We start from the raw sequence: 26,290 nt of genomic DNA on the forward strand, positions 1-26,290 counted from the left end.
AGTTCAATTGCTTCAAAGAAAAAAATTAAAAGAAATAAGAGAGAGAGAGAGAGAGACGGAGGGGTCTTGAAAATTGTGGAAAAAACTTATTAAGGGAAAAGGAGAGAAAAAATAATAATAAATTGAGAGTAAAGAAGTTTTGTCATCAAGGAAATATAAAAGTAAATACTAAAATAAGGATAACCTTTTTTTTCTTTTAAAATATAAATCCCATGATACTATCATTTTATTATTCCTATTTTTTCTCTTAGATGTCTCGATAGGATACCATATTCCGCAGCAATCTATATTTATGCAAATTATAATTTTATAATTTATAAATTTTGGAATTTAAGTATGTATATTGTAATTTATATTTCAACAAACTTAAAAACTTGAAATTTGAAATTACTGTATTTTTGTACAATAACATATGTGAATACTATCGTATATTCTCCAGTACCACCTTTGAGAGGAGTTTAAAGCCTTAATCCTAGACTTGCCCCGAATCGAATTAGTTGCGAAGTAATAAACTGATTGGAATATTTCAAAAAAAGAAAGAATACTATCGTATATTATATATTCAGTTGATTTGCTTTTTTCCATGTTTTTTATATTTATATATTATGTCTATATTTTTATCTTAAAAAATAATTCATGAAAATTTTATTTGGTAAATTTTATATAATAAATTTTTCTGTAACTCATATATATTAAGATTTGCAGCCGTTAAACTTTTATTACTTTATTGTGATATTAAAATTAAAGAAATGATATGTTTTGAATTATATTTTTCAAAAAATAATCATGGGATCTCTTCGGAGGTATCCACACATATTGTGTGCCTAAAAATTTGTGGGATTCCCCGTGAGAGGTAATCCAAACATATACACGGTCGAGAAATGATGTTTTTTTTTTTTTTTTAAATATTTCAATCGGTTCATTGCTTCACAAGAAATTCGATTCGGGGCTGGTCCATGATTAAGGCTTTAAACCCCTCCCAAAGGTGGTACTGGGGAGATTCGAACACATGCTCTCACCTCCACCTACTCAGCTCCCTTGCGCCAACTGAGCTACCACCATTTGGTGAAATTATATTTTTTAGATCAAGGAATTTGTTTCCGTATGGGGCGTTTGGTAGAGGAGAAATTTTTTTTACGAGAAGAAATAATTTTCAGAAATATGATGGAATTTTTTTTTCCCGGATAAGTTACTAAAAGGTGTTTGGTAGGTCAAATTTTTCTGAGAATGTTGGGTTAATTTTACTGATGTTGTGTGTTAATTTTCTCACCACATGGGAAAAAACAATTCCACCCCATCAATGGTAATCTTCCATAACCATTTTATGAAGAAAAACAAATGATGGGAATTTTTTTTTCCAACCATACTTTTACTTCATCTCCTATTAAATATAGGTAAATAATTTTCTCTACCCTATTTTTTTAGGAAATATTTTTTTCACCTTCTACCAAACACCCCTTATATAAAAGAAGGCACGAGGATACCATTGCAAGATATAGAGCTCTATTAGATTAAAAAATTTATTTTATGAAAATGTCTTGCAGAATGATTATATATTTGTGATGTTGTATTATGATTTTAACTAGGGGTGTTCGCGGTTTAGATTGAATCAGTTTTGGAAGTAAAAATCATCTGATCCAATTCTTTCGGTTTGATCATGTAATCATTCATTCGATTTAGATTTTTTTTTCAAATCCGATCCGATCTGATTCAATCCAATTTTTTTGGGTTTGGATTAGTTCGATTTTTGGTTTTTTGAAAATCTTAAAATTTGTTTCATAATTATTGTGCAAATAACATTTTTTGTATATATTGGCTTTGTAAATTTATTTTTTTTGAAATACAAAAGCATCAGTAAATGATAGTATAGTTTTTTTTTGGACAATGAGATATAAAGCTCTACACAGATGAAATTTTGTTGATAAGATGTGACTAAGTTTTTTCTTGGATTTAGTTGATGGGTTAATAGGTCTTGGGTTTAGAAATTTTTGGGCGATGAGTAGGGAAACGCCTAAGTAGATAGAGGGAAATTAATATATTGGATCGGTTTGGATTGAATTGATTTTCATTAACCAATCTAAAAATCGATCCAATCTAATTAAAATTTGCGGGTATTTTTTTCGATTTTCGGTTTATTCGATTGATGAACACCCCTAATTTTAACATTATTCATTTAAGGGAAATGATATTGTAACAACCAATTAGTGTTACTACCAATGTTACTACCAATCAATTTTACCGTTAGATCGATTATGTTGATCCAACGGTTATATTTAAAACCATAAAAGTTTCTCCATACTAAGTTATAATTGGAAATACTATACTTAGTGCCTGTTTGGATGAGCTTTTATTCCTAAAAAAGTTACTTCTTTTTAATACAAAAGTCCTTTCGAGAATTTTTAGATGTTTGGATAACAACTTTTTAAAAAAGCAAAATTTAAAATAAAAGTTAAAATGCTGTTTTTTTTATAGCAATTAGTTGGTTGCTTTTGAAAAAAGCAGAAATTAAAAGATAATATAAATTTTTTTTTGAAAAAAAGATAATATAAAATTTTAAAATACAATGTTAACCTTATCCTATCATATCTATTTTATCTCTCCTTATCCCACCTATTTTATCTCTCATTTATTGTAATTTTATATATAAAAAGTGCTTTTTTTATTTTAACATCCAAACAACTTTTTTATGTAAAAGTGATTTTGAGATCATACATCCAAACGTAAAATAACTTTATCTTTTAAAAAAAGCAATGCATAAAAAGTCATTTTTTGAAAGCTCATCCAAACGGGCCCTTATAGGGAGAGGTTATAGTTACTACTTTTTTTTACTACTTATTACTACTAAATCTTAACCGTTGATTTCCATCAATCTAACGGTTATAATTTATTAGAATTAATAATTAATTAATAAGTGTGACCCAATAAATTAAAACCTTTAGATTGCCAGAAATCAACGGTTAAGATTTGGTAGTAACAAGTAGTAAGAAAAAAAAGTAGTAACTCTAACATTTCCCATACTTATTTGCGGAAACTCTTTTCAATTGTTATATTCACTAAGACAAATATCTCATTAAGCATGTGTTTTTAGATGTGGTGGTCATGGTTGGCAAAAAGATCGGGTTGGCTAGTAACCCGTCAAAAATGAGCCGGGTTGGGTTGACAAAAATGAGCTGCCAACCCGACCCGAGTCAGCTCGGAAAAAAATGAGCCAACTTGTAGGTCAAACGGGTCAGTTCGCGGGTTGAGTTTTTTTTTTATATATAAATACAAAATATAATATACAAAAATGGACAAAACTCACACATGTTACCATCTTCTTCTTTTTTTTCTCTCAGCCCAAGTTCTTAATCTTCTCGCATCGCTGTCATTTTTTATATTGTTAGGCACTGGCTTTGTTTGGTTCAAATATCTTACCCACTTGGTAGCAAGTGGTTCTAATTGTTTCTCGACGTTGGTGCAAATTTATTGTGAAGAAAATTTGAAACTAGAACATTTTGTTTTTACTTCTTATTCTGTAACTTTCTATTTTTCTTTTTTTATAAACTATTATGTAAGACAATTGTATTGTTTAAGCTGATGGAAATCGCATAGCTGATGCATTAATATTACAAGTTCATTTAAATAGACTGACAAAGAGCCAACCCGCGAGTCATTTTTGAGCCAATCCGCGAGTCAATTTTTGAGCCAACTCGCAAGCTATTTTTGCAAGCCAATCCACGAGCCATATTTTGAGCCAACCCTAACCCGACTCGGGTCGGGTTGGGTTGAATTTTCTGGCTCGTTTTTTTTTAGTCAACCTTAACCCGACTCATTTTTTTCATATTACATGCGGATTGAGCTAGGTTGGCCCGTTTTGCAAACTAGTGGTGGACACAATATAAATTAGATACTATATTTATCCAAGGTAGGAGTATTATCCAATAAAATTTATATTTTCATTCAGTTGAGAAGTTTTGTGATAATACGTACATGCATTTGATTGTGACAATTTGAATTTAGTAGGGTTGACCTTAATATCCTATTATAGTTTATATTTTAACATTTTAAAATAATACTAATTTTCTATAATATTTGCATCCAAATTTTTCTTTATAATATATATAGAGAATTAAAATTTAAATATATAAATAATGTTCCTTAATTAATAGTCTGAGGGATGTTAATAAATAGATCATATATAACAAGGTGATTTTGGTGGAAGTAAAATTGTCAAAATTTCACTTCCAAAACAATTTCAATTTTATTGAAAGCAAAAATCACTTTTTTTTCTGACATAAATTTACTCAAATACAAACAAATTCTGCACATCAATCAAATTATACTCGGAATGAAGTTTAGATAGTGAAAAATCTAAAGCAAACACATATCATGTTATTTATTAGGGATTAATATATCTGCTTCTGAGGCAGAAAGAAAATCTGCAGCAACGCAAAAACGACATCGTTGCTTCTTCTTTTTATTTTATTTTATTTTTTCCTTTGGTTTTAGATTGTCTTTTGCTTCTAATTCCCCCCTCCCCCCTCTTTGTTCCAAACCAAATCTTCCCTCCAATCAGTAACCTTCCACTGATCGTCAGCCCGTGCGAAGGGACACGTGATGGTGTTAATTTGTTTCCTTGTTTTCTTAATAGGTCAATGAGTAATAACAGATAAGTGAAAAAGAGCAGTTAGAGTGAGATGACACTTCAATTTCAAACCATCCATTTAAGAAGCACAGTTCTGAAAATTACCGTGGGCAAGCCCTTACTTCTAAGGTGAGTTATATGGGTAGCACAAGATCGAAGTTCCTTGTTTTCAGGTTCTATAGATAATGTATTATCGGTCCGGAGAGCCAAAATATAGAAAAATTCGCATTCATTGTACTTAGCAACTGGCTATGAAAATGAGCCTATCATTATATCTTAATTGAACACCTTAATATATTATGTTCATAAATATGGCTCTGCATCAAAATCACGTTTACTAAGACAGTCCTTGATGAATGAAGACCAAGATCAAAATTTCCCTCAAATACCTAAATGTTTGTTAGTATTTTATAACTATTGTTTTCGATTCAACATCTGTTCATATCACAAATTAAATTAAACTCCTGAATTTATTTCATTTTGATTGAATTTATTTTGTAGGAAGGGACAATATTTCCTTGTTGACATGGATGCTCAAATATTGAAGGGTTTATTGCTCTTTTTTAGGGGTTCATGTACTATTTTTTTAAAGAAAATCTAGAAAAACAGAAATAGATATTCAGGCAAACGACTGGACTAAGAAAATGATAGAAGGTTTTCCTAGTAGAAGTTGGGTTGCGAAGATTTACTGGACTAAGACAGTCAATCAAGTAGGTTTGACTAACAAATCAGTCCCGTCTGATAGGATGACAAGACTAGCCTCCACGTCGGATGCCACCTCAGTCACGTCTGAGAGATTGGCGCGTTTAGTTTTGTTTGAGAGAGTGACGCGATTAGTCTTGAATGAGAGGGTGACACGATTAGTCCCGTTTAAAAAGGTGACACGATTAGTGAATTAATTACCAACAAAAATAATTAATTCACTAATTCTACACATTAATTCATCAAAATATTAAACTAATTTACTAAGTATAATTCACTACTTAACTAGCTCACTAATTAGTTTAGTAATTAGGCTTCTATCTTAAGGTTTTATAAATAATAGACAAATTATTATTCAGTAATTAGGTTTAAAAAATGACATAAAAATATTATTTTACAAATTATTATTCAGTAATTAGTTAGGCTTCTAAGGTTTTATAAATAACATGCAAATTAATTTATAAAAATTAATAATTAATTCACAAATTAGGCTTCTATTCTAAGGAATTACAAATTATAATTATTATTTAATTAAATCGTAAGTTATAATTACTATTTATTTATTTCACTAATTATAATTACTAATTAATTATTTTGCTAATTATGATTCTAGCCTAAGATTTTATAAATAACATACAAAATAATTTATAAAAATTAATAATTAATTCATTAATTGTGACCTATGGTTCAACAGAAACGATTCTTTACATATTATCAGAGCCTTGGTGTCATGGGTTGGATCCTCACCGCCTCCCATTTAATTAATAATTAATTATGTCTTGTGAAATTTCTTAGCATAGGTAGGTGGACATGTGCATTGTCTACTCTTCAAGCCCAGTGAGCTCTCGTGTGAGGGGCATGTTAGAGATATATAAAACCATTAATGTAGCCTCACCCATCAGCTTAAGCTTTTGGGTTGAATTGGTTCTTTACAGTTTACTTGGTAATTGTTATGCCTCCAGCATATATATGCTTTAAAGCCAAAAAGAGAAAGAATTTTGATCAATCTTGGATAAAAGGGCTATAATTGTTATTAAATTGATAAATCTCAATCAGATATCTTGTTACTGGTTTTCTTCTAATTTTGTAGGAAAACAGGACAAAAAGAAGCCTAAATTGGAAGCACAAGTCTGAAGTCCCGCACTATTAGCGCGGGTGTGGCGCTAGTAGCGCCAGAAGAACTTTTCAAGGCAGAACCTCCACGCTACTAGCGTGGAACTAGCGCTAGTAGCGCCAGACTTTCAAGCCAACCACGCTTGCAGCGTGGGAACCACGCTAGTAGCGCGAAGCTGCAGTAGGCTGAATAAAACTCTCATGCTATTAGCGCAGAACTGGCGCTAGTAGCGCGAGAGTTACGTGAGAAATTTTTAAACAAATCCCAGGCTGAATCGGAGAAAGATTGAACCAAGATACACAATGAAGATTCAATCAAGATTTCTAAGCAAGGCATAAACTCTATAAATAGAGACTCATACCTCAGAGACAAGAAATCTTTGGCTGGAGAGAATTCTTGGAGGCTCACGCTGGAGATCAGGATTCCGACGGAGTTCAAGAACGAAGACCATTGATCTTTCATCTTCTTTTTCGTTATTGTTTTCATGAATACTTTTTATTTCTTTAACTTGTTTAAGTCATCTATGTCTGGCTAGTTTCTTTTTGTAGTTGGGATCACGGACCCAATGTGAATCCTTTATATTTCCTGTATTGCTATTTTATAATTTAATTAGTTAGTTTTTTTTATTCTACATGTGTTAATTTTTCCGTATCCTGTTTAGAACTGATCACTCTAAATTATAGGACTTTGAGGGTTAGAATCCACAATAGACATATTGAGATTTTAATCTGGATAAGGGTAGAATAACAATTTATGTATGATCTAGACATAGGCTTACATAGATTGCAGACTCATAATTCATTTGTTTAATGCTTGATTCAAGAGGAATTACTAAGACATTAGGATTCCAATTGGGTTAAAGGGTTGAAATCACTAAAATATTAGGGTTCAACTATTTTATAGGGAAATAATGAATTGTCTGAGCCAACTAATTAAGTAATTATAAAATAGAATATAGGAATATAAGGGGAAATCGAAGGTGAAGTGCATCCTGGCTACATCTTTTTTACAAATTTCTATCAATATTTTCTTACGTTCTTGATCTTTTCTTGCATGCGTTGGAAATTAATTGTTTTTAATTTTCTGTTTTTAAATATTATTTTATTTTAAATTCTGTTTTTAAATTATAAACACTCAATTACTTTCACAAACCAAACCAATTTTATTTTCCAACTTAAGGGGAATAGTTAAACTAGTACTTGGTGCATTAATTCTCGTGGGAACGATACTCTACTTATCACTTTATTACTTGAAACGAACGGTTTACTTGCCGATTTCGCAACAGTAATGTATCTAAAAAAAGTTATACTATCTAATTAGTCAGAAATGATGAATTGAAGGAAGTTTCCATGTCCGGATGAAATATGTCAATATGACGATGATTGAAGAAACAATGATAGGAACCAAGACTCAGAAGAGTTACTATACTATAAACTGAGAATCAATGGGAAGGTGATTAGGGTAGAATATGGCTGGTGGTGAGAGAACATGGCAGAGTTTATGCAAGTCAAGTGATGGAGATAAAGATTTTTATTTTGGAGTGTGATTTAATATTTATTTAGTGAGAAAGTTTTCTTTAAGCGTGAAAAATGTGATGTCATAACCGTTTTTAACCCTTTGAGATCCATAACGGTGTGAGATTGCGTGACTTCTCACCTTCGGATGATTTTTTCTTCAAAGGAAAGATGGTGCAATTGGAACCTGTTTTCAATTCGTCCGAACCAAACTCTAAAGCTGCGTTATTGTTGCCACCAATTTTTGTGTTTTCAGGTTGGGACTTAAGAAATCCAAGTCAAATGGCTCTGACTCTGCTTCTGCAAATTCGAAGCAGCAACAGAGAAAGCTTTTCACGGTGAAATTCAAGGTTGAAGAAGTCCCCATTATGTCCTTTTTCACCAGAGATAACAGCTAAAATGGAGGAACAAGTGTTTCAGTTAACAAAGCCTCCCACAACCAGAACACCCAGGAATCACAGTCACAATCACCTTATGAAGAGAAACACTTCTTAAAAGAAGTGATGCAAAAGTATTTGAAGAAGGTACCTTTCCATTTTACTTTTGGCATCTTGTTTTTTCTCTTTCTGAATAATACATATACCAATCTTTTTTTCTTCTTTTCCTTTTTTTAATATTCCATAGCTGATTAAGCAAAATTATATTATTGTGATTATCATTATTATTATTCTCGCGTCGACGATGTAGACGGTGGATGACAGTGGCGGTGGATCATCAGAGTGTCGTTGAGCTTGGGAGAATCAAAATGATTGGGAAGGTTAATTTTGTAAAATTATCACATATTCCCATCAATATTTTACAATCAACCAAATATAACATTAGAAAAATTGACCCAACATTTTCGAGAATATTTTGGCCTACCAAACAATTGTTCAATAACATTATCAGAAAAGTCATTTTCCCACTATATTCCTAAGAATTGTGATTCCCAGATAAAAATAAAATTTCTTACCAAACACCCCCTAAGATAATCATGTGTATAAAGAATCCATGCACTTTAAGGTGTTTAAGGGCCTGTTTGGTGTGATGTATAAGGCTTGATAGTATACGCTTATACTATACGTTATGACATTTTCAGTTGTTTGGTGTGATCATCGTATAATATAAGCTTATACAGCAGAATCCCTTAATATATCAAAATGATGTATAACTTAATCAAACCTAAGGGGGTGAGATTAGACTTGATAAGGGATTGATGTATTAATATTGCTTACAAGTATAATTTTCAAGAACTAATATATCATTTCAATATTAATGTATTAAAATAATTTTTTCTAATATATTAATTTTTAAAATATTAGAGGATTTTATCTTATGCAATATCATACCAAATGCTGGATAGTATTAAAATTTAATCAGGTCTTATACAATCAAGTATTATACTATCAGACCTTATCCAATACTATACACCAAACATGCCTCGAGTGTTTCCGGCCTTATCAAACGGTTAATGAGATGACCTATCAAAATTATATGACTGGTAAAAAATACTTTCTTTTTAAATTACAGACAATATATTCTACGTTAAGAAAAATTATATTTTCATAAACACCCAAAAAAATGTTATATTTTTATAACTTACTTTTTAATTTTAAAAGGGTAGTACACGGGGGGAGTACCGTAGTGAACTATCTTTTTTTTTGAAGTGAACTGCCTTAATTAGAATGTGAAATCTATTAATTTTTGGTCACTGATTAATCTTTTTAATTGGACTGTTATTTCTTAGTATTTTTATTAAGTGGAATGAAAGAAAATAAAATAGTAATGGAACAAAACATTAATTTAGTCAAATATACTCATACTTAATAAATTTCTTGATGATCATCGTACAAAATCATAAATGACAATTATTTATGGATAGAAGAAATAATATTATTCCTGTACAAAATATATCATAATGTCATAGATTTTCTTCCCTTAAATGACAGATATTTCAATTTGCGTAGCCCCTCCACACACAAATTTAAATTTTGCATAATTTAATTTAAATTTCAGAACAGGCATTTGAATATCAAAATGTGGCAAGCATGACTAGGGTTGGGAATTGGATTCGCAAAAGCAGCAGCTAACGACATATCCAGTGACCGTTTGAATTCAAATTCAAACCGAAAACTCCGATCCGAGTTCACGGCCTGTCACCTTGCCAGCGTGGCCGTTAACAGCCAATCATATCCCTCCATTTTCAAATCAACGGAAGCATGTTGGGCCCCACATGTTCCACCCCCGCTCCTAAGCTAACGAATACCGAGCCAGATCAACGGCCCAGATCTGTCCCCATTTGAAACCAACCCGTTTCCCCGCCTCCAAAGTACTATTAATAAATATAAACAATATAAACAAATTTATTACACTCACACACACAAACACAATCTCTCTCTCTCTTTCTTTATTCTGCAAAAGTCTCAAAGAAATAAAAGCGTAACATAAAGAAACAGTAACGCTCTCTTTCTTTCTTTCTCTCTCTCTCTGAAACAGTCTTGGTTGGTTCTTGTATAGAGCTAAAGCCAAGAAAGAAGCGTTCTTGTAATTGTAAATTTGTAATTGTGAAACAAATCGAATTTTGAAAAAAGGATGAGCCAGAATCGTAGTTCATCGTTTTCGTCCTCAACAACATCATCTTTGGCCAAGCGCAATGCACCTGCATCTGCATCATCCTCAAACAACAACGCCAAGAAGGTTTTGGCTAAGAAGCGAGCACCTCTCACTAACCTCACCAATCACATTGCTCCTCCACGCAACTCAGCCCAATCATCTTCTTTGGTATTCATCCTTTGATCCTTTCACTTCTTTAATTGCTTCAAAAATTAAATTAAATTAAATTAAATTAAATAACATTGATGTTGTTAGGTACCATGCGGAACTAAAGTTGCAAAGACCAAGAAAGAGCCTCTAGCATGCACAACTAGCTCAGCAATTTCCGGCAATAAAATACCCAATTTGCCCAATGTTAAACCTGCTACCGTTGTTTTTCCTAAAGCTACTTGTTTCCCAGAAAGGATTGAAGATGCTCCGTCTGTTGCCACCGTCACTGTTCATGTTTCAAGCAACATGGAGTTTTCGCCGAGTAAATCAGATGGGATGTCAGTTTCTATGGATGAGACAATGTCTTGTGATTCTTTCAAGAGTCCTGAAATTGAATATCTGGACAACAGTGATATTTCAGGACTCGATTCGATTGAGGGAAAGACGTTGAAGAATCTTAACATCTCTGATACTGCAGAGCAAGCAGGTTTCATATTGTTGCAGTTTTTCTTTTCATGTTGCCTATTTAGCTAGTCTCGTTGGCTTGACTTCTGTACTGATCTTTTTTGATTATTTGGGATATGATTTTTTTCTTTTACCCTTTTGGTAGTAGTATTACTATTAGTGCCTTCTAATGTAGGATTATCAATTTGTTTGCAGGCGGCAACTTGTGCAGTAGAGACATACTTGTTGAGTTGGAAAAAACAGACAAATTTTTCAATGTTGATAATAATTACATGGATCCACAACTCTGTGCATCCGTTGCTTGTGATATCTACAAGCACCTACGTGCATCTGAGGTAAAGCTTCATTTTCCCTGTTAACGGTAATCTCTGTTGTGTTTGCATTTTCTATGTGGAACATTATGATTTATTCTGGTTTTCACGGCCAGAAATATGCCAAATTTAGCTATCAAAATAATTATTATTTATTCCAAGTATTCTTATCTTTTCCAATTTCTGGAATCTTAGGCAAAGAAAAGGCCTTCAGCAGACTTCATGGAGAAAATTCAGAAGGACATAAATCCCAGCATGCGTGCTATATTGATTGACTGGCTTGTGGAGGTAATGTTTGTTTATATAGTAAATTGGTCATGTGGATTTTACACCCCCTACTTTGAGTCTTGACACATGTGAAGTTCGAACATATTGATATTATTAAATAATTGCAAATGTGAAATTTACTTTATTTTTGGCAATATCATGTCTTAAATTAGACTGAACTATCACAACTTCTTGCCTATGCTAAATATCTATTTCTGATTACAGGTGGCTGAAGAGTACAGACTTGTACCTGATACATTGTATTTGACAGTAAATTACATAGATCGGTATCTTTCAGGGAATGTGATGAATAGGCAAAGGCTACAACTACTTGGTGTTGCTTCCATGATGATTGCCTCGTAAGGAATCATATAAGTCCCTCGTGTTTTTCTGATTGATGGGGTTTCTACCATATTTTTTTCTAGGATTGATATAAAGGGACGCAGAAATAAAATTTGGTTTTTGGTTCTTGTTGGCAGTAAATATGAGGAGATCTGTGCACCTCAGGTGGAGGAATTTTGTTATATAACTGATAACACGTACTTCAAAGATGAGGTTTGAGTTGAATTCTTTGGTTTAATTTTGCGGTTTCTAGTTACTTGTTTATAGTATTTGAAGTGTTCAAATCTCAAGCAAATTATTCGATGCAGGTTTTGCAGATGGAATCTACTGTCTTGAATTTTCTAAAGTTCGAAATGACAGCCCCAACAATTAAATGTTTCTTAAGGTAGTAGTTAAGGGATGATTATCAGCTTGACCTTTACGAAGTTCTTTTACGCTGATCTCTAATACATCACTTTTTCTTTTAAAATATTTTTTCAGAAGATTTGTTCGTGCAGCTCAAGGAGTCGACGAGGTATCTTCCCTGCTTAAGCTGGCCATTTATAAGTTATGCGTCAGTGCCATAGGAAATGTTCATATAATGTTGGACCATGTTATTCACAGGGACATTGCTTTGCAATTATACGCATATCGATTCTAAATTATTAATTAGAGTTAGAAATGCAATAAAACCATACTTTAAGCAGTGGGGGTGAAGGATGGTCGATGCTTTTATTTAATTTAATGAGACAAGAAGAATGGAATTCTATAGAGGCTCCGATAACATTGTTGCCTTTTTTAAAGAGCATTAGGCTGAGAAATAAGATTTCAGATACCTACCTTTTGTTTAAATTTATTTATTTATTAATTATTTAGAAAATGAGGGGGATAATAATCAAACTCTAGAATATTTAATAATAGAGGCTTTGATATTAAGCCATTTGGATTGATGAGGAATTGTGGTAGTTTGTACAAAATTATGTGTTCAATTCCCACCCTTATATCCAAAAAAAAGTAGATACAAGGGTGGACAATAATCATTTAGAAAATGAGGGGGACAATAATCAAACTCTAGAATATTTAATAATAGAGGCTTTGATATTAAGCCATTTGGATTGATCTAATGGCGAGGAATTGTGGTAGTTTGTACAAAATTATGTGTTCAATTCCCACCCTTATATCCAAAAAAAAGTAGATTTTGATATCATCATTGGCTTTATATATCCACACACATTTGGAATTCCTAGAATGCATTTGAATTCTTTTAATAATTGGTTCATTATAATTAATTTCTAATTGAAGTCAAAAGAAATATAATATAATAGCAGTGGTACTTGTAGTTGTTGCTACGTAAAAAAGATACCATTGCTGGTGGCTATTTCAAATTTGTTGTTCTTGTTCATGATCTATTTTGCATATAATTATAATTATTGTTATGAATTCCATTTCTAAAGTATTGCCCCATTCTTTGGTGGTTTTATCCATGGATTTCTCAGGTCCCTTCACTGCAACTAGAGTGCTTGACAAACTATATTGCCGAATTGTCTCTCTTGGAGTACAGCATGCTTTGTTATGCTCCATCACTTATAGCTGCTTCTGCAATTTTCCTGGCCAAATTTATACTTCTTCCTTCAAAGAAACCTTGGGTATGTTGCTAATAACTAAGATTATGTGTACCATCATTACGGGGTTTTATTTATTGGTATGCTTGACTTAGTTTTTCTGTTTTTTCAACAGAATTCCACATTGCAGCATTACACCCTCTACCAGCCTTCTGATTTGTGTCTTTGTGTAAAGGATCTCCATCGCCTTTGTTGTAATAGCCCTAATTCTAATTTGCCTGCAATTAGGGAGAAATACAGTCAGCACAAGGTAAACATCTTGCCTTGTTATCTTGCATGCAGGAATAGGACTCCACCCCTCCTCCTCTCTTTAAAAGCACACACGCATTTGCTTTGTTGTTCACTTGTTACCATATAATCTATTGGAGTCCTATCTCATAATTTATTTGTGTTTCAGTACAAATATGTGGCCAAGAAGTACTGCCCTGCATCAATACCTCCGGAATTTTTTCAGAATTGAGCAGAGATGACAGTCCAATTTCCGGTTGGATGATAGGCTTAGATTGACTTAACTTCTGTCCCGAGAGAGAAGGCACTTCTTCTCTGTACACTGTATAATGTAGTTGCCAACCCCTTTCATCGTAATTAGAAATTTTGTATCTGCTTATTTTGATGTGCATACCGTTGATGCCCCCACAAATTCACAAAAAATCAACGCTTCAAGAGGCAACTTGTATTATTAGCTACTGCTTCTGCATCATTAAGGGCTAGAAGAAGCCAATGTCTAAATATTGTCCAATTTATCCAAGCCTTGCGGCGCCCTGGGAAAAGGGTATTTAATACTGTTGAACTGAGAGGATCTATTAATACCACTGCTTACCTTAAACCTGCTTAAGCAATTCTGCATTTTTTTTAATATAGCATCAATAAACCATAATAGAGCTTGGCTCAAGTCATACCGTGCCTTGGGAGATTGCTAAATTTCACAACCTAATCCTTAAAAGGTTTTTAAAAAGAGCACAATAATTATATATACATATGACGTTTCACATGCTTCCATTTCTAGAGCTGCTTCTGTCTAGTACCCCCACTACACAAGGGGAAGGCCTAAAGTATATAAAATGACCGGCCTTACAAGCATCATCAAAATCACATTAATAAAACACGTACAACCTATAATATTTACATCCCACATTTACTGAAGTATCATACATGCAACTTAACAGTACCAAACTCGTTATTCAGCAGTAGATAATTGATGGCTTACACAAATATTAGAGCAGAAAATGGCACCAACATTTATAAACCGCACTGAGCATTTGATACAGGGCTAGTCATACTCATAGCACTAGCAGCAGCAGTCACACCCGCAACTGTCCCATTTGGTATGTTGTTGAGCCAATGACAATCTTCAAAAGAGCAATAGGGACCCTTCGGCCTCTCAACATTCACTGGCTTCATATATTTAGGTGACCAAGCAGGGGTTCCATCCTCGTACGAATTATGGGTCAATCTCTGGATACCTGAACCATCCAATCTAACGGTGAATATTTCACCATATGGCTGGTAGTGATGCGGGTTGGAGATTGGCTCTGCTGATATGCCAGCATAGTCTGATGTGAACACTATACTCTTCCCATCCGGGCTAAAATACGGGTGGTTTGTCCTCCCACCCGACCCGCTTTGAATCAGCTTCCTCAACCCGGTTCCATCCGGGTGGATCAGGTAAATCTCGAAGCTCCCACTACCCGGGTCATGCCGGTCCGATGCAAAAGCGATCCATTCTCCATCAGGTGACCAATTGCACATTGTGTCAGACCATGGACCCTCCGTCAACCTTCTAAGCCCGTTTCTCTCTCCACCAACCGCATCCATCACGTACAGGTTCTTATGACCCGACCGACCCGACCGGAACACTATCCATTTTCCGTCGGGCGAGAGTGACGGAAAAGCGTTGTTCTCACCGTCCAGGGTCAATCTCTTGAGACTCTTCTTGTTAATGTTGATGGATACAATATCAACCTCGGAGCTCTCCGAAGCAAATGTTTCGCCGATGGCAGTGTAAATAACTCCGGGTCGAACCGGGTCCCACGCGGTCGAGAAGACAGTAACGTCGGAAATCTTTCGCAAGTTCGAACCGTCCCGGTTCACTACATAAATACCAGGCAACCCAACGTAAGCGATTTGGTCCCCAGAGGGTGAGAAAACCGGAAAAGAACCGACGAACCGGAAGAGAGTTAGACCGGGCACGGGGCTCCGAACATTCTCTAGCAACAACTGGGGGCTACTTTCCTTTCCGTTGGGTTCTCCCCTGCACTTGTGGTACCCGACCCGCGACGAATCGGGCGAGATGAACGGGTTGAGGTGGTGAGCCCGAGGCGAAACCAAGCGAGTCAGCTCCTTGAACTCGTTGTTAACCAGGTCGAATAGCTCAACATGACGAAAACTCGACCCCGGCCTTCTCGTTGCGACGGCGATGAACTTGTTATTTCCCGGTGAGGTTGCAGGTGTGAACGCGTGGAGACCCGGTGGGGTGACTCGTTCGATCACCACCGAGTCACCGAGAATCGCTCTGTAAATACTCCACCACTGGTCATCGCCTCTCCGGTGAAAGTAAAGAGTGCGATCGTCGACCCAACAGGGCCAGCCACCGTGTTCAACAACCTTGACTCGCTGAGTTCCATCTCGAGTTAAGAAAACATAGATGTCGGTAGTTAAATCCTCTACCTCACCGTCCCAACCGTCAGCGCCGTAGGATGCCACCGCCGTCAAGGTACCTGACGGAGACACGGCGGGGCTGAAATCAGCCTCGCCGTACGGGGTGAGCCTTCGGGTCAGACCCGATTTGAGGTGGGTGGAGTAAACCGCAGCCCAACTGACACGTGGCAAACCCGGGTCCTCGTGGGTGGATACATAAACCAAATATTCGCCATCGGGTGTCACAGTAGGCTTGTCTTTCATAGAAACTTGATTTGGTAAAAGAGGAACTTGGATTCTATCTGCAACAACAGATTCAAGAGCTGATCTTTTTCTCCTAGTTGTGGTTGTATAAACGGCGTCGTAGTATATGGTGGGGAAGCCGTTTCTCTCCGTAACGTAAACGAGTTGCAGAGGTGGCGGGTCGTTGGGAAGTTGGATATTGGTGTGGTTGGTGAAGTGGCCGTTGAAATTGACGGAGTGACCATCGGTGATTCGTAATTCTTTGTTAGGAGTGGATCGGTGTTGTTGAATTGGGAGGGAATAGATGTCGAAAGCATAGTAAGCTCTGCCAAGTGTAGTGAAGATGATGCTGCTTGAAGCTTCCTCAGCTGCACTACGTAAGGGTAACAGTAACACTACCCACAGAAAAGGTAAGTACCGTAGTGCTTTCATTGTTTCTGAGAAGGAAGAGGGGAATCGTGTGGTGGTGAATGCTGATGATGATGAATGCAAATGCACCTTTACCTTTGAAGAACTTGTATTCAGGTGAAAAAAATAAAAAATAAAAAATGTGATAAGGTGGGGCCATTCTAATATATCCTTGTCCATATCTGTCAATTTTTATCCTTTGGGTATTATTGGACGTTGGAGATATCTCTGGACTCATATCGTGGCAATTTTTATTCATCACAGATATTTGGAAGCCAAACCTTGGTATGTTATAATAAGTATAAAGATGTATGTATATTTGAAGAGATGTCTTTTTTCTTTTTTCAGACAGTATTTATTTCTTCATTTTTTTATTCAAATATTTGTCGTGTGCAATGACGTCTGCTGCAGATATTTCTTGCAAGAACTTTTTTATTGGTGCTGTGAAAGTAAGGGGAATCGAAGGCTATCAGTATTTGTGGTTCTGGTCCTTCCTGGACACTGGACTCCAGTGAAGTGAGGAGTACTGACTGGTTATTTGGTTTCATATGTCTTGTGCGTTACATATTTTGTAGGTCTTTCGGGCCTTTGTTATTATGGCATTGTTTGGTCTTGTAGCTCTGTTGGGCCATTGTTATTAGGGCATGTTTGGTGTTTGCAGGCTTCAATATATTCTTGGACAGTCCGAAGTTTTACACCACCCGAGTAATAAGTTAAAATATTCCTAACTTGTTTCCAAAAAAAAAAAATTATTTACTGAGGATGTTCTTTTTTTCTTTTTTTGTACATACCTATAAATAAGGATGTTCTCATTAGTTATAAGTATGTTCTTTTTACTTTTATATTATCATATTGCCAGAATATCAAATGACTTGCACATATAGTCTACTTTATAGATACTTGTCATAAACTATCGTATTAGCACTCTTATGACCTCTAAGGTGAAGCTGGTATCTATTTGAAGGTATGGACGGATCTAAATTGTGATTTTAGGAAAATTCTTATTTTTATTATCTCATCTCAAGGTATTACCTATGATATCTTGAGTTAAGATTTTACTTTTAACACTCAACCAAAGTTTTACATTTTACACTAGGTTAAGATATCATTTCTATACTATGGACAAACTTCATTAATTGCTTCCTCACTATGAATAAGAATGTTCTCATTAGGTATGTTCTTTTTACTTTTATATTATCACTGTCAGAATCTCAATTTACTTTGATATTATAGTTTTATTTTGTATATACTTCACTTGTCATAAACTATAGTTAATGTATTATCACTCTTATGGCCTCAAAGGTGAAGCTGGTAGGTATTTAAATAAATGGACGGATCGATTCTAAATTGTGATTTCACTTAACATTTGTATGTATGTTTGTTTTGAATTAAAAGTGCATCAATTTTTTTAAGATAAAGTTTTAAAATATAAAATATTATTTTTAGCTTAGTGTGCTTAAATTAATTTTGTAAAATTAAAATAAAAAATAAAGTTTGCAAATACTCTCACCTAAATACACAAACTTAAAGAGTTGGGTTGGGGTGCTAAAAGACTTCGACTGTATGTATTTTTCAGACTTCATTTTTGTTGGCCGAACAATAATAAGATAATAACAACGTATGCTAATGTGTTTTTACATAAAATATTTTACAGAATGAAAAGTTATTATTTAAAAATGTGATTAGTGTTTGTCTTTTTAAAGGACATAAAATTGTATCATTTTAAGTGAGATAAAGAGATAGACAATGGAGATACCAAAAAAAAAAGAGATAAACAATGAAAATCATGGAGGGGGAGGGGGAGAGATTTTTTTTAATTTAAATTTAAAAAAAAATACTATTTTTAACTAAAATGACAAATATTTTTTCCTTTAAAAATTGGGTTTATTGTTTCTCGTATTGTTAGAGATAAATTTATTTCTTACATACATATGTAATTTTTTTTTCTCTTTTCTTCTCATATGGACTCATATGAATTCCACACAATTTGATATGTAGAGATAAAATTTATCTCCTACAATAAGATAAATATTAACTCCTTAAAAATATTATTCAACGGCAATTCAATTTATTATGGAGTAAATATTATAAACTTTAGTTTACCATTTCCAAAAAAAAAAAAAGCTTTAGTTTATCAGATTATTCCCTATTATCATTAGTGACACTTGTATACATTTTTTTTTTTACTCTTTCCTCTCTTCTAATTAGTTGTCACATCTTTATTGGTTTGAATTATTAAAAAATTGGTGTCTGAGAGCACCAAAAATCTTCTCCGTTAACAGATATTGCTGCATTTTTTCATCATTAAAATATTTAAAGTTTTTAATTTATTTTTCATTTCCCTATTTGTCTGAAAAAAGAAAGAAAACCATGGTTGTTTTGTTGGTTACATTGCCCTCCCGGTTCGAAGAACATTTGTGTTGCGGTTTGACTAACACAACCATAGACGGAACATTACATTTTTTGTGGACAAAACCGCGTATGCTTCTTTTCTTTCTCTCTCTTATTTTTTTAGGAAACTTGGTCACTAAGTATCTTTTCGCATCTCTCTCTCTCTCTCTCTTCTCCAATTTCATCCGAACTCGTTCCATTTCAGTCAAAAGCAAAAAAATCTCATCATTTCACACTCTGCAACTCTTGAATTCGAGGTACAAAGTGTGATTATCTCCATTTCGACCTTGATCGAAGTTTTGAACTTTACTTATTAAAGGATGAGTTGTGTAAGTCTTCAATTCATTAAGTGACATTTTGTCTGGTTTTCCTCATATATGCAGTTTGAGTCATGAGCTTCTTGAGGCCCTCTGCATTGTACCACTTTCTGATCACTTATCCTTCCCTGCAATGGATGCCATGTCAGAGTTGGGGCTTCCTTCGATGGCCTGGTCTTGACGGCTTCTTGAGGCTTTTGGTGGTTGTTCTTCTCTGGTCTACCTTCTCTGAGCTTCGTTACATACCCTCATCTTCTATGTACCCCACCCTTCGTGTTGGCGATCGAATTATTGTAGAAAAGGTACACAAATATATTCTTCTTGTTTTGAGTTTTGACCTTATTCCCCCCCTTTTTTTTTGTTTCTTTCCTTGATTCATGATCTACCTTTATACATGATCTCATTGTTTGACGTGGGAGTAGGACCTTTATCTTCTTTGGAATACTTTCGCAGTTTTAGTTGTCCTTAGAACTAGAACGTTTCCATATGTCCCAATTTGGATTTGCATGCATCTTGTTTTTCTCTAAGTGGAATACCATAACTGATAGCCTGATAGTGTTTTTGTTTCTTCCCCCTCCATCTCCCTTCCTTTCTGCTACTATCACTGTCATCTACTGTTGCTACTAATTGGAGTATCCACAATAATAAGTTATAAGCCGTTGACCCGGTGGCATCTTTTCTTGAGCATGTAAGTTTATCTTTTCCAATGCTGCTTATTTTCAGGCCTAAAGTTGTAGCAATTGTTTGTGTTTGATCGTATATTCTGGCATATTTCACTTAGGAGAACCCTAGAAGTGTTCTTTCAATGCCTTTTTAGGTTTGTGTCCTGAAAGATTCCAATGGATGGTTGTACCTAGACTTTTTTTGTATTCAAATACATTTTAACTTTCCATCTTCCCACTTTCCACCTACTAACCAAGCATAATGGATTATGGATATTTTACTATTCAAATTTATCAATTTATTAAAAGATGAATATGATTCTACAAGTTTCACAGCTAATCATTGTTAACATTTCATAATCATGTTTAGATTCCAAGAGTTAAACAGTTTTTTTTTTTTTTTGGGAGAAAAGATCTTCATATTCTCTAGAACCAATACAAACAGTACTTCCTTTCCCTGTTTTACAAGGAAATCAGATAAGCACAAAAAATAGATATTCAATAAGTTGTTCTTCTTTTATGATTTAAATAAAATGCATTGCTGCTTGCAAGTTGCAACTGAAGGATAAATTTTGAACGAGTTATGAATTTACCAGTTAACATGATTGGTTTTGTTGTGAGCTTCATATTACAGCTTTCTACAAGCAAACTGTGATTGGGGTTTGAAATTCCTTTATATCTTCCTAAAACTCTTGATTCTCGATTCATATGCAGAAATTGCATTATCTGTTTTCTTATTTATGACATTGAATATAATCCCTGACAAGTTGTTGAATGGACTTAAGTTCAAGTTTGCTGGAGGATAATGTTGGTAATATATCCTTTTCGGCAGTTTAAGCTGAAGTCCTAATTTAATGTATGGAAGTTTTCCCTTATCTCTTATGAGGAGTTGGTTTTCATGTATTTATTGATATCTAATCGTGGTAATCTTTCCATGGGATTATATACCTTAAAATAAACTATGCTCTTTAGCTAGCATATGGAGGAAATTCCCTTTTCTTGTGAAGCCTAGTAATAATATACTCTGATGGAAAAAATTCTATGAATGACCAGTTGATTTGACATTATTAGTTGTGCTTTATCTTTGCATGTACCAGAATTCGTGGATATTCCAGATTTGAGGTATCTGCTTTAGATTTCTTAATCAATAAAAAAGGGAAAACCCAGTGTACAAAGGTTTCCCAACTTTATGAGGGTACTCATCAACGACACGCAGCCTTACTGTATCTTTTTTGCGAAGAGGCTGTTTCCTACTTGAACTCGTGACCTACCTATCACAATGGAGCAACCTGACCACTTGCTCCCGTAAATTTTCTAATCAATCTTGAAGAAAAATAATTTCTGTGATCTAATGCAACCACAGTATTTACTTTTTTATTTTTAATATTCTTTTACGACTTGTGCTTTTTAAGTGTGATGTTTTGTTTGTTAAACTATTTAGATATAACTTTCAGTATGCTTTTATATATAAATTAGTTTTGAACTATTCGGTATTTTCTGACTAGTAATTCAAGGAATAAGATTGAGAGAATTATGGTTATTAATGGCAAAGATGTTTAGCCATGTGGTTTAAAAGTGAATAACTACTTAATCTAGGCAATGCATTGCACTTGCATGGTTAAGCATGTGATCCAATACATGAAAGTTAACTTAAGGGGATGTTGAAATTTGGAAATGTTCTCTCTCTGATTGGAATGTAATAAATTGCATCCAATCAAGTGATGTGAGGACTAGCAGAGCCAGAAGTGTGCTCCACTTAAGGTTGGATATTTTTAAGTGATCCTTCTATGGTCTAATATATTAAAACAGTTGAATAGATTATTTTTCCTTGGTTTGATGTTTAATTCGACGAGCACCTGTAATATTTTGTTCTTGGTTGTTTGCTGAGGCTTTCAAGGTTATTTTGGCAGTTGATACTATCATATTGAAAGTTAAAGTCTTCAACATATTTTGTATTAAGGGTCCTAATTGTGTTGATTTATCAATTTTCATGTATTCAGCATTTCTAGTTTGCACAAAGGTCTCTGGTTGAAGTGACTAACCATATTTTAGCTGGCCTTCTCCTTCGTTATTTTCCTTTGTCATCTCATTCTAGAATTTTAATTAAGTAGTGAAAAAGATTGAAGAAAAGAGCATGAAATTGACTGAGTCACATATCTTCAAATAAAGCTGTTTTGAGCAACAAATTTTTCTTATATAATATTTTAATCTTCCAAAATCACCTGCCAAGGCTTTCTTTGAATGATTTTGGTCGCTGAAGTTCATTCATATGAAGTGTTGTAAATGAATAAGTTAGACCTGTGGTATTGAAGTTTCAATTCTTGTGGAAAACATGCCATGTGTTTCAAAAGAATAAGTACACATAAAACCTTAGGAGATAGAAACTAGGTCTATTGGGACAAAAGCTTGATGCTGTTGTAGATTAGTGAATCAAACAACTTCATTCCTTTTAATGCTATACTTAGATATAACTGAATAAAAGTGATCAAAAAAGGGTTCAGAATGAAGGATTTGCATAGTTAATGGAAATTTTTTGGTTGAAGCTTGTTATCATCATTGTTATTCATGCTTATTTCTTTCAATGGCTTTGAAGTTTAAGCTAGTGAGAAACTCTACCTTATTATGAAACAAATTTTGGGCATTTCAACAATTTTGAAACTTCCTGTGCAATAATCTAAGTTTGGTAGTCTGTTACTTTATATGTTTCATGCTTATTTGTTCAGCATATATCCATTTCCATCCTGGCAAGAAACACTTCTAGAAATAAGATCAATGGATATTTTCTGGTCTTATCTCTATTTTTATACTTCTTTCTTCATTTTTAATATATGAATCTAAATTATTTTTTAATGCAAACTTCCCCAGGCTTCTTATTACTTCAGGAGTCCTGCTATACATGATATTGTAACGTTCCTGGATCCAACACAGGTATGTTGTAGTGGTATAGAATCTACAGCTTACTTGCAGATCCCTAGGAAGCAGCTGATGACCCAGTTTGGTTACATGATTGGTTTTCTGTGTAGTTTTCTGGAAACAAAACAGATGTTGTTTTTATTAAGAGAGTTGTTGCAAAAGCAGGAGATACTGTTGAGGTATGAATTTCTAATGAAACTCCCTTTCTTTTAGTGTTATACCGAAGTTATGTATCTATTTAGAAATTTGATAAAGCCAATATAGCTAGCAAATATGTCAAGAAGATTCATGGGAATGAAAAATTAATTCCTAAATATACTAGCTTTGAAACCAAGGCTATATTTTTGTTTTTGTTTTTCTTTGATTTGGTCCATTTTGTGCATTATTTTACAAGCTACTATGACAAGCACCGGTAATAAATTAATTCCAATGGATATGTTTGATGAACACAGGGGAATACACTAACATAAGGTTTTCCTCACTTGAATCTTCTAACACCTTGCAGGTTCATCATGGGGGACTCTACATCAATGGTGTAGCTCAGGAGGAAGATTTCATAGCAGAGCCAGCAACATACACAACAAAATTAACTGTTAGACCTTTGTTGATTGCTATGACCCTTTTTCATTTTACTTTTTCTTTCTATAATAATGATGTGACCATCACATTCATGAACATGCTGGGGTAGAAATTGCCAGGATAATGGGCTTTGCATGAATAGCCAACTATACTTTATGTATCTTTCGAATAGATGAGGTCAACAGTTTTGGGCATAAAGGCTTTCTTGGTTAACTTCAAAAGCTCCATAATATCTGATTAAGGATGGCCCATTGTGGAACATCACCTGTTCTGTCCATCCCATTTATGTTTGTTCTGGGACTGGAATTCGAACTACTTCTCTTAATTCTATCCTTATTTTCTTATTGATTCATATTTGCCTTTTATTGATTCATATTTTTCTTTTCCTCATATTACTTCTATCCTTGCAGTATGTGCCAAAAGGCCATGTTTATGTGTTGGGGGATAATCGTAACAATAGTTATGATTCCCATGTTTGGTAAGTAACTTCTTCTACAAGTTACTGTACTTTCATTTTTCCTTTTCCATTAATTTTAAACTTATGGGAGAGGGACGATTTTCTGAATATGTTGATATATAATGCAATTGATCTGTTTTCTAGATGAATTTTTACATCTCTTCTTTTTTGGTAGACTTTTACATCTCTTTTTTAATTTTGAGAAATATGGGTTTTCTGTAGGTGAAATGAGGGAAATTGGTTTTTATAGAAACACTTGTTGTACAAAGACTGTATGAAGGAATTGTTGTTTTTAATCTCTATTTTGTTTGGAAATCTTAAATTAAACTCTTTCTCATATTATTAACTTTTACCTCTTGTTCATCTTGAATCTTACCTTCTCTAATGATGAACAGGGGACCACTTCCTGTTAAAAACATAGTTGGAAGACATGTCATGTGCTATCACAGACCAACAAACATTTGACACAAATAAATTTGAGATGTACTGGAGGAACTATATTCTTTTCTACTTTGGTTTGACCAAGGAGACGGCATAATAGGCCATGGGATTTCCAAGAAGAGTTCCCTCCCGCTGTTCCACTAACGAATCATATCATTTCTCATATGCTCATAGCGAGGCTCCTTAATTCAGAGCATGAAACAAACTTACAGAAAAAAATCATACGATTTCTACAGGGTTCAGTGTTGTTTGTGTAATGAAGCATGTCATTTACTAACTGATATTCGTATAGGAATCTCAGTTTCTTTGGTAGTATTTGTAATATAGGCTTATTTAAGTTGCAGTCAAGGAAATGTGTGAAAGACAAACATCTTTTTCATGTTTTGGACATTTTAAGTCTTGTTTCTCAATTGCCACAGGAGACTTTACTTTTAAAAGTTAAAACATGTAATAGACACATGGCAAAAGCGTCCTGGTAGCTTTTCCAACATAATTGCTTTATTCTTTTACCATTTTTTAGTTCACTAAGCTTGATTTTTAGCCATACAAGTCTTTAGGCAATATCCCTCCTTTTGTCACTGTTGGAGATACTATTATGTTCCTTTTCCTTGCACGACTTTGCTACCAAAAACCAGAGGATAACTTGAATGAAAAGAACCGTTGGAACGTGATGTTTTCTGTTAGTATGGATACATGCTGGTTTGCAACTTGGATGGTTCAATTAACCAGAACTTTGTCAAAGGGAAGAATTTGAAATGCGTGGAATATATGTATGTAATTGTGTACGGATATCCATTTTTTGCGACTTTTGTTAGTTGTGTCCTATCCATCAGTTGGCTCTTGCAAAATTTTTGGAAGATTAATATGCTATTCGGATGAAACCCACTTAATGGGGGGTGGAGGGAAGAAAAAAGTATGTATCTGTATGTCTCCACCTTCCGGTATACTCAAAGAGCTTTACTTCTCTCACGTTGTACGAGGTAAGTTCTCTTATGTTGTGAGATAAATTAAGTGGAGTTCACCAATTTTTAAAAAGGGAAATAATAGTCTCATGTTGTAGGAGACTACTATCTTATGTCATAGACACTTCGATAAGTGTGCTGCTATTTTATTTTATTTTATTCTCTCTTTTTTAGTGGTGGGTCCCATCATTTTGTATCTTAGCATAAGACATACTCTCTCCTACAACATGAGAGTAGACAAACCCTTTTAAAAAAATAAAAAAGAAAAAAAAATGAGACACATCTTTTTATGAGAGTGTAAGATTAGAGATGAATCTTATGTAACATGAGAGTATAATTTTCCATACTTAAAAGGGAAAAACAAAGAAGCTATAGGAGTGGCTCAAAAGAATAAGGAGTTGTTGGAAGCAGTGGCGGGCTCAGGAAAATTAATTCATGTCCGCACATTTAGTGGCAGGAGTTGACTTATCAATGCAGGAAAAACATATAGGGTGAATAACAATTCTAGGCAGATAGAAACTAATGTATAAATTAAGGGAAAAGTGTGAGTCATTTTAAAGGATGTAAAATTGTGTCATTTTAAAGGAGGTAAAGTTGT

General features: G+C 34.1%; 3 protein-coding genes across 3 annotated transcripts; 2 read left to right on the plus strand and 1 right to left on the minus strand.

Moving 5' to 3' along the window:
• The first annotated feature begins 10,525 nt into the window (after positions 1–10,525).
• On the plus strand, positions 10,526–14,343 carry LOC133297481 (cyclin-A1-1-like). The gene is made up of 11 exons (XM_061496644.1): positions 10,526–10,714; positions 10,802–11,183; positions 11,357–11,496; positions 11,668–11,760; positions 11,965–12,098; positions 12,219–12,294; positions 12,390–12,466; positions 12,562–12,595; positions 13,557–13,706; positions 13,798–13,932; positions 14,080–14,343. Exons 1-11 carry the CDS (start codon positions 10,526–10,528, stop codon positions 14,140–14,142), a joined length of 1,473 nt encoding a protein of 490 aa, XP_061352628.1. The 3' UTR covers positions 14,143–14,343.
• A 180-nt stretch (positions 14,344–14,523) lies between these two features.
• LOC133297484 (uncharacterized) lies at positions 14,524–17,245 on the minus strand. The gene has a single exon (XM_061496647.1). The coding sequence runs from the start codon at positions 17,148–17,150 to the stop codon at positions 14,922–14,924; it is 2,229 nt and encodes a 742-aa protein (XP_061352631.1). The 5' UTR covers positions 17,151–17,245; the 3' UTR covers positions 14,524–14,921.
• A 2,232-nt stretch (positions 17,246–19,477) lies between these two features.
• LOC133297485 (chloroplast processing peptidase-like) lies at positions 19,478–25,291 on the plus strand. Its single transcript, XM_061496648.1, has 7 exons — positions 19,478–19,618; positions 19,745–19,980; positions 23,206–23,268; positions 23,364–23,432; positions 23,759–23,845; positions 24,243–24,310; positions 24,685–25,291. Exons 2-7 carry the CDS (start codon positions 19,753–19,755, stop codon positions 24,752–24,754), a joined length of 585 nt encoding a protein of 194 aa, XP_061352632.1. The 5' UTR covers positions 19,478–19,618; positions 19,745–19,752; the 3' UTR covers positions 24,755–25,291.
• Positions 25,292–26,290: the final 999 nt, after the last annotated feature.

The sequence above is a fragment of the Gastrolobium bilobum genome, unplaced genomic scaffold (assembly GCF_033153095.1).
Source record: "Gastrolobium bilobum isolate Gb01-03AN ecotype WA unplaced genomic scaffold, APGP_CSIRO_Gbil_v1 utg117450, whole genome shotgun sequence".
In the NCBI taxonomy this organism is placed as follows: domain Eukaryota; kingdom Viridiplantae; phylum Streptophyta; class Magnoliopsida; order Fabales; family Fabaceae; genus Gastrolobium; species Gastrolobium bilobum.

What these genes read in the sequence shown, in the direction of transcription:
- LOC133297481 (XM_061496644.1), top strand. Translation starts at nt 10,526, where the DNA reads ATGAGCCAGAATCGTAGTTCATCGTTTTCGTCCTCAACAACATCATCT. An exon ending in CAGCTCAAGGAGTCGACGAG is followed by an intron (nt 12,596 to 13,556) that starts GTATCTTCCCTG and finishes TGGATTTCTCAG; the next exon opens with GTCCCTTCACTGCAACTAGA. An exon ending in TTCCTTCAAAGAAACCTTGG is followed by an intron (nt 13,707 to 13,797) that starts GTATGTTGCTAA and finishes TTTTTTCAACAG; the next exon opens with AATTCCACATTGCAGCATTA.
- LOC133297484 (XM_061496647.1), bottom strand. Translation starts at nt 17,150, where the DNA reads ATGGACAAGGATATATTAGAATGGCCCCACCTTATCACATTTTTTATT.
- LOC133297485 (XM_061496648.1), top strand. Translation starts at nt 19,753, where the DNA reads ATGAGCTTCTTGAGGCCCTCTGCATTGTACCACTTTCTGATCACTTAT. An exon ending in ATCGAATTATTGTAGAAAAG is followed by an intron (nt 19,981 to 23,205) that starts GTACACAAATAT and finishes AAACTTCCCCAG; the next exon opens with GCTTCTTATTACTTCAGGAG. An exon ending in CGTTCCTGGATCCAACACAG is followed by an intron (nt 23,269 to 23,363) that starts GTATGTTGTAGT and finishes TTTTCTGTGTAG; the next exon opens with TTTTCTGGAAACAAAACAGA.